The sequence below is a fragment of the Sinocyclocheilus grahami genome, unplaced genomic scaffold, assembly GCF_001515645.1.
Source record: "Sinocyclocheilus grahami isolate Dianchi unplaced genomic scaffold, SAMN03320097.WGS_v1.1 scaffold113.1, whole genome shotgun sequence".
Classification (NCBI taxonomy): domain Eukaryota; kingdom Metazoa; phylum Chordata; class Actinopteri; order Cypriniformes; family Cyprinidae; genus Sinocyclocheilus; species Sinocyclocheilus grahami.
This window is the reverse complement of record NW_015505292.1, coordinates 629688-638269: the sequence shown is the minus strand read 5'-3', so window position 1 is coordinate 638269 and position 8582 is coordinate 629688. Positions and strand designations below refer to the sequence as shown.

Here is an 8582-nt window from a genome sequence, read left to right as displayed (position 1 = left end):
ATATATACACACACACACACATTCACAAACACAAACTCTTTAGTGGCTAAGCCGTTAATAATAATATTTTAAAGCCATGCCAATGACAAATTATTATGAAGTGTACCCATTTTTATCTCTATTTATCCTATTTTTGAGTGTTTTCGCTCACCTGTATTCTTGCTTCCGGTAAATCTATTTTTGCAGCTAGTCTCTCTCGTGCGAAAACGTCAGGATAGTGCGTTCTCTCAAACTCTGGTGGAAACATTAAAAAATAAGTCATGAGTTAAAGAATTTGTCTTTTTCTGTGCAGTTGCACAAGGGAAACTGCTTAAAAGTCATGCAGAGCAATTTAATTTAAATATAAAAGTTTACAAAAAAGTTTTATTCTTGAAATAAAGTGTGATTTTACTGTTTAGTTGTACACTCTAAAAAATGCTGGGTTGTTTCAACCCAATTTTGGGTCAAATATGGACTAACCCAACTGTTGGGTTAAAAAGTTATTTTAAAAATGTAACCAAAATTTAACCCAACAGTTGGGTTAAGTCCATATTTGACCCAACATTGGGTTGAAACAACCCAGCATTTTTTAGAATGTAGCTAGTCTACAGATGCTTTAATATTAGCTCTAATCTTCATGTTTACCTTTTTCAAGTGCTTCTATTTGTTCTTGTGTGAAAGATGTGCGGTTTCTTTGCAGTTTTCTTTTTAGTTGAAGCCTCATTTGGGTCTCATCTGAATCCTCTCCATTGGAGCTTATTGAGTTTGTGTTCTCACCGCCTCCGTCTGATTGTTGGCAGCCATCTGAAAGGAAAGGAAATATCAAATGTAAGTTTGTTTTGTTTATTCGCACTTCTCATTCTCTGTTTGGACTCTAGGTTTTAATTAAGGTATATCATGGTTTGCCTGTCATATTTAGATTTTGGTAGAAAATTTGTGGAGCGTTTTGTAGGCTACTGTATCGCCCTCTGCGGTGTTGTCGGAAAACATTTAGAGCACGCTCACTTAGATCTTTCAGCATCGAGTCAAAAAGGCTGACGAGCTTGAGGGCTTTACAGAAATGCGATAAAATGTCCCAGAAACCTTTTCAAATGTTTTTTAAAAACCAAACACCCTCTCCCCCCTTTTCATTCCCGAGTTCTTCAATTAGGCTGCGGCCACCATATGGGCGTTTGCGGAGCTATTGAGGTGACCACCAATACTTGAATAGGAGAGGGATGCTTTCACAGCCACACAATGCGGGAGAGTAAGGGTAACTCTTAAATACTCGCTGGGAGGACGGATGGCAAACTTTCGTGGGTTGAATTTTGAGGACACAATTGGAGCGGGCGACAAAAGGATTCTCTCCAGCAGACATTGTAGCATGAGGATTCCAGTCAACAGACTTTTCTGCTCGGCGTGTTAACCTTTATGCTCTACTGTCATTAATCACTGTCCCTAGGGCCGGCCCGTTCAACCTCGGTTAGGATTTATACCTTCTTATAGGCGCAGGGAGAAAAACAGCCAGGCCACCGTGAATGAGACATCTAAATACGAAGCCTCTTGTTTGTCACAGACTAAAGCATTGGAGTGCCAACTGTGAGTCGATAAGCTTTAACCTGCTGTGTTGTTGGACACCGTTTTTAGGCAATGATGTACTTGTTTAGACTTCAAATATGCGATTAATAAAGATAACGCCTATTTGAATATTTGCTTCGACGTTTTTGGAGATGTTAGCTCCGTTCAGCGCTCATGAACCCGCTGAGAGCAGCCTCACCTTGGCCAGTTCTTCTGTATTTTGCCTCTGACTCTGATGTCTCTATAGTGGTTAAACATGAGATATAATTTGTTTTGGGTAAATCTAACAGGCAGTCTTTGGTCTCATTAATCTATTATTTGTTCCAGAGCAAACAGTTTTGGCTGAGGGCAAAGTCTCATAATGTTATGTTTTATATAACTTCAATGCTGTATATCAGAGCACGGCCTTTGCACTTTTGACTGAATTGCCTAGCAACTTTATGATGGCTGTTGTTGTTGTTTATTGTTGTTGTTGTTTATTATTACTGTCTTTATGAGAGAGTCAGCGGTATTGGGTTAAAAAATGTTATTACATTTTTAACCCAAACGTTGGATTAGTCCATATTTGACCCCAAGTTAGAGTGTAACCACTGGAAAATGTGCTGTCAAAAATGAACTTTTTATTGATATTATGTAAATTAGACATGGTTACTCTTCTACTATTGGGCTACATATTAATAGTAATAGAAATATTGAGCTACATAGCTTTTCTTTTTTTCCTCCAAGTTATTTATTTTTCAAAGACAGTGCATTTCTATGTTCTAAGAAAGTTTTAAAAGGTCTTTGTGTTTAGTATCCCCACTTTTCAAGAGCTAATCCGAATGTGTGGCCTGCTCTCAAAAGCCTGACCAACTGTCGCCAGATTTCGGATTTGTTTTCTCTGACAAAGGCGGTGGGAAATAAAGTCATTCCTTATTGGGGCGTTGTCGTAACCGGTGAGGCGGAAGGCAAGCAAAAAGGTGGCAAAACAACCGCGGCATATTTCACTGTGGAGGCCTTGATCAAAACATGCGAGGACCCTTGGAAAAGGGAAAGTGACCAAATCCTTTAGACGGCTTTAGCACCCCGAGCCTATGGCGGAGGGAGGGTGCTACCATGAGTCCTCTGAATGAGTTGTCTCTTTTAGCGTCCTGTCAGCCCGGATGAATCCGCTATTTTATTCAGTGTTGCGTGACATTCATCAGATTGCGACCATATTTGTCTCGCTCCGAAACCTCACCCTGACTAATAGCATACTTTGGGGGTGAACTTCTAAATGATAGTGATGAAAATGATATAGCCTATAAGTAAGTTTGCTACTAACAAAAAGCATTATGTTTCGCAAAAATAGCCTGTAAGATTGATTGTTGTGATTGTTGTTATGTTTTATGATATTTGTCGTAACAAATCAAAAATTAGATGCTATAGAGTGCTGGCAATTAACCCACAAGAATAAAATGAGCACTTTATTATAAGTTTTCGCCTCAAACATGGTGCGTACGAGGCCACATGTCAATAAACTATTAAATATGTAGGTTATGCAGCATGTCATGCGAATTCAAATTAAATCATAGGCGTATCCTGCACTGTATTTTAAGTAAATATGTCTAATTTTATTCATAAAAACATGTTAAATATTATATAACGTGATTTGCTCATTTGAGCCAGTTTTAGGCGTTTGTTTTGATTTTTTAAATAGCTGTAAACCAGTCAATGATTTGACAGGCCGAAATTATATAGACATGAATTCTCTATTTGTCATATCTTTTGTCTGTCTTTAGTTGTGTAGCGCCTTTAACAGTGACAAGTCTAATTGTCATACGTTTGCCATATCATGTCCAGGGTATCTCCGGTGGAACATTTCCACAGCTGTCTCCTCAAACTAAACGCGTATTTATGTCACCTTAATGGGAAACAAAACGTTCTATAATGATCTATTACAGAGCGACTGAACTGTTCCCATAACACATTTTTCTGTGTGACAGAAACATATTCTGTTCAGGGAATCCACACTGCTCCTTGTTTATTTCGACGTCGCGTTCTTTAAGAACTGTATAGGTGGATTGCAACTCGCATTATTATTCTTAATTTTTTATTTCATTATTATAGTCATTAGTAGTCTATTTAGTAATTCAAACGTCATTACATTATTGATAGGCTATTATAACAGTAAATTAAGCTCCGTGTAACATGCATATAATTTAATTATCATCTAAAAATACTTAAAAGTAAATAGAATAAAAAACGAAGTATTATTATTATTATTATGGGAATTGTTTTATCTCTTTAAATAATTATTAATTATAATTTACTCCAGGTTGCAAAACAACAAATTTAGCGAATCCAATACCCTTTTGACACAGTCTTCCTCTATGGAAAGTAAAATAGCCATACCTTGATTGGGCTGTCCTGGCACTGAGGTTCCGGGGTACCAGCCCGGCCGGGTCCCCCACGTGCCGGTCTGACCGTTCAGCATCCTCAGCTTTTCATACATGCCATCTGCGCCCATCTGTTGCTTTTCGCTAGCCAGGTTGCGCAGTACTCTGTTTATCGATGACACCTGAAAGACGAACCCAAAGATGCGGCACATTAATTAAAGAGCGCATCCGCGGTGTGGCATGTTGGCTTTTGGAACGATTGGCCCCATTTCTGCACAGGCCTACATGCCAGAGCATTACATCGCATTGCATTGTCCTCTGGTAAAAAGAAGATTACAGCAGCGGCCGGGGAAGGCCGATGTTGGGGAATGTTCAAGGTCATTGGTGCATGCTTTTAAACAATGCATTATGCATTAACTTCTCTGAATGAACTTACACTGGGTATATTATCGTTTGTGCAGGCCCCCTCTGATAGCAGCCTGTCGCGGATTTCCCACGCGAAGATTGACGGACACTCCCTCTTGTACTGGGCAACTTTGCTGACCACCTCGGGAGTCGCTACTCTTGGTTTACTTCCTCCGATCGCCCTGGGTCTGATGGAGCCCGTTTCATAGTATCTACCCAAGATTTTACTCACGCAGCCGTTCGACACCTAGATAGAAAACAAAAGAAACAATTCACATACATTATTTAAGACTAGTGTGAAATGTTAAGTGTATGCTGCAAGCAATGATAAGCTTACGTTTTCATTGTCCAGCACTTGGACTTTTGCATCAGCATGGGTCTATAACACAAGAAATACCTTTAACACGAAAAATATGTCTTCAGTGGTACGAGAAATTATGCACTTTTTAAAATGCATTTCGGTCGCCAATTGAAAAAATTGCCAAATGGGAAAAAAATTAGAAGTGCTTCGATCCATTCCTCAAGACCACTGTTTATGCATTCCAAAATGAAATTGGAAATTAATTCTCGTTGTTCGCTGGCATTAATAATGCAAGGACTTTTTAAAACAATACTATTATTATAAAAATAAAAAAAAACATCTATACAGCTGAAAAAAGTAAGTATGAAACAGCACAAATGTGAAATACAGCTACAGTAGAAATATTTCAATTTTTGGTGAAGAGTGATGAACGGAAAATATGCATTCTCATCACCTGTAGAATCCTGGATATGTCACACGGCCGCGCGCCACTGTGAGCGAGTTCAACTATTTTCTGTCTCGTGGAGTCTGGCAGCGGTCTGCCGTTGACGAACACACCGCCCAGCTGGTTCACTCCACTGTGACCTTAAAAAACAGAAGGTAAGATCCCGTTGTAAATCACCAAGCATTTAGCGCACCAGCCTCAAAATACAAACTCCATTTAAACAGAATCCAATCACAGCTGTTTTCAATAGAAGCTTTCAGGTCGCGATTGTCTAAAATGAGCCAAGCATTACAAGAGCATTGTCAACAAATCCAAATATTCAGAGTAAATCGCTTTTAAATCAGCATAGCCGGTCATTATTGCTGTTGTTCAGCTGTCATATGTTTTCGACAGTTCTCCAGATGTGCTCGTAATATCATAATCTCCTAATGCACAATTGTAATATAATTACACATGCAAGAACATTGATTAAGCGTCAGCGCTCTCCTGTGAGCGAGTTCAACTATTTTCTGTCTCGTGGAGTCTGGCAGCGGTCTGCCGTTGACGAACACACCGCCGAGCTGGTTCACTCCACTGTGACCTAAAAAAAGAAGAAGGTAAGATCCCGTTGTAAATCACCAAGCATTTAGCGCACCAGCCTCAAAATACAAACTCCATTTAAACAGAATCCAATCACAGCTGTTTTCAATAGAAGCTTTCAGGTCGCGATTGTCTAAAATGAGCCAAGCATTACAAGAGCATTGTCAACAAATCCAAATATTCAGGGTAAATCGCTTTTAAATCAGCATAGCCGGTCATTATTGCTGTTGTTCAGCTGTCATATGTTTTCGACAGTTCTCCAGATGTGCTCGTAATATCATAATCTCCTAATGCACAATTGTAATATAATTACACATGCAAGAACATTGATTAAGCGTCAGCGCTCTCGTATGATCTGGAGCAAAACATGTCCAACCCACTGAGCTGAGATTTGCGCATCTTTGCAAAGCTTAAAACGGATCAGATGGCGTAATGCTATTTGTGGCATTATATTAAAACGTCTTAAACGCTGCTATGATTTAAACAACTTAAAGATAAAAAAAACATAAACCAAGGCACAGCCATTTCCTAGGTAAGCAATTGGCTTATGTTACTTTGTCTGTGGAAAAGCCCATAAAAAGCAGACCAAAGGCACCAAACCTGAAGCCAAAACGGAAAAGCAGCCTTCCCGGTTTGCTTTACTTCTCAGCTCCCTTCCCTCCGAAGCCTCGCGTTAAATTGAGTCCAAGAGCACAAGCTCCTTTGCAATAAATAAGCTCCAAATATAGAAGAGGGGGAAAATATGATGAGCCTGCCTGACATTTGTCTTTAAAATAAAGCTAGCTGCACGTCAAGTTTGAGCTTAATTTCTGGGAATAGGCGGAAGTCGCCCTGGATCATGCATGGAAGGCTAATTGAAAAGATCATTTGGAGCACTTGTGGCAGGCATGTCACTTCATAACATCGCTCTGCTTTTGAAAATCGCATCGTCACGACAAATAGTAGCATGATAAAACGGCCCTTTCTGTCTGCATTTGGCTATCACTCAGACTAAATTGGACTCTACTCATTTCCCCTTTAAGGGAAGCTTAATTTTAAGGTAGCCAGGGGCTGTGCGCGTGTACGTTCACGGGGGCGCGCCTCGCCCTTAATATATTAAAAGTGACATTTCTTTTTTTTCCCCAAGTGACAAACCTCCATTTGCCTATATTTACGCACTGTTTTGTTATGTAGGTTTATGCATAATAAATCTGCAGAGCGAAATATAAAACCTGAATTATGCACGAATGTTTTATTCTTATTGTGCACATAGAATGTTTATTCTACCTGAGAATTATTTCTGATAATATTTCTAGCACACTTAACATACATAAAGGCGGAAAGAAAATCCATATATGTTTTCGGAGCGAAGTTTAATTCGAAATTATTCAATCCGCTGTTTTTCTTTTTCTTTTTCTTCTGCTCCGTAATAGACACATTTAGATTTATTGGCTTTGAAATCAAATGCCTTATGGCTTTAAAATACAGCCACTTGATTTGAGCTCGCCAACACTCAGCTAGGGATATAAAATCAAACTTTCGCTTGAAAGGTTAAATCTTAATCGTTCTATAATTCCCCACGGGGAACGGTGTCGGTCTCGCCCAGTGGCAATCATTGCGCGCGCGGTACTCTGTTTCTAATCAATTAATAAGAAGACATATGGTGTCAATTTGGACGCTCCACTCTATATACACCCAAGAGTTATTAGCACAAAGCTTGGATTGTCGCCTGTGACCTTTAAACAAACCAAAGGCCTAACCCGAATGATATCTTTTTAGTAATACACGCGAGACATCACACGACAACATTTGTGTACAATAACACCGTTTATCCCTAAGAAGAAGAAAAAAATTAACAACGTTTTTAGGAGAAACTCTTTTCGACGCGTAATATTTTGTGGTTTTTTTTTTTTTATCTCTAGGCCTTTTTAATAATAATGTTTTTTAAAAATGTGGGAATATGATTTTTTATATATGGCTCATAAAGTGTAATGTGCCCCCGCTTCAGCTGACCTAGATTTAAATGCTCCGTTAAAACTCCAAAGTGTTTCACACACAAAAATAATCTATGGACAGTACACCAGTCGTTAGTATAAGGACAGAACAAAAACAATTGGCACTTACAACAATAAAAGCAATTGAAATGAGAGGATGACATTCAACACACCTTCGTTACAGATGTCATACACCTCTTGTCCAGCATTAAGAGAGAAAATATGTCTCATTTATTGTAATCATAACTTACTCAGTACTTTCCACAAATGACTAAGTATATGTTTTGCTAGTTGGCCTTCACACATCTCAAAGACACAGACACATCCGCGCATGTAATTTATTCATGCTCTACAACACTCAACGTTGCATCAAAGCTCAGTCTATTATTTCACTCTCGCGGTGTTTCATAAACATGATAGACATTCCATCAAAATCATGCAATGTCAATTTCGTCTCTGCTAATGGACTAGGAGGATTGGCCGCCGATGCTAACATTAATTCTGCAATTATTTAAAAGCAAGTCAAGCAGAAACATCCTCTCTCTCTCTCTAACACACACAGACACACACAATTATGCAAAGAGCATATGGGTTAGACACTCTAACTAGGTTGTGTAGCTATGCAGGGTTCCATGTGAGGTTTTTAATTTTTTTAATTTTTTGCAATTCAAGGAATTTCTCACTGGGAATGTAATTTTTGCTCTCTCAAATGTAGCCTTACGAATGTTAAATAATGACCTACGATGTTCCATAAAATGTAAACTTGTTAAAGTCAGGCTTAAGCAGTGAGTTTAGCTTACTATACAGTATTCAGCTACTTTGAGGGAGCTGTATGAATGACAGCCAAAAATTTTGGCAGCATGCATACGCCCAACACCCCTGACGTACAGTGTAAACTGCCTTCACTAATATACCAAAACAAATGCTTTGCTGGCTTACGTTTTTCTTGTGTGTGTGTGTGTGTGTGTGTGTGTGTGTGTGTGTGT

General features: G+C 39.0%; 1 protein-coding gene across 5 annotated transcripts in view; it reads right to left on the bottom strand.

The window, feature by feature from the left end:
• Positions 1 to 8582, bottom strand: part of LOC107589163 (paired box protein Pax-6-like) — a 21293-nt gene that overhangs the window by 2695 nt on the left and 10016 nt on the right. For 3 of the 5 annotated variants that reach the window (XM_016277515.1, XM_016277519.1, XM_016277514.1), the window contains 7 exons: positions 7770 to 7793; positions 5054 to 5184; positions 4636 to 4677; positions 4330 to 4545; positions 3910 to 4075; positions 625 to 783; positions 152 to 234 (listed from right to left, as the gene is read on the bottom strand). In XM_016277515.1, coding sequence (XP_016133001.1) covers positions 152 to 234; positions 625 to 783; positions 3910 to 4075; positions 4330 to 4545; positions 4636 to 4677; positions 5054 to 5184; positions 7770 to 7793 — 821 coding nt within the window. Of the gene's footprint in view, positions 1 to 151; positions 235 to 624; positions 784 to 3909; positions 4076 to 4329; positions 4546 to 4635; positions 4678 to 5053; positions 5185 to 5541; positions 5625 to 7769; positions 7794 to 8582 lie in introns of all 5 variants that reach the window. The other 2 variants (XM_016277516.1, XM_016277517.1) reach the window with 2 other exon arrangements.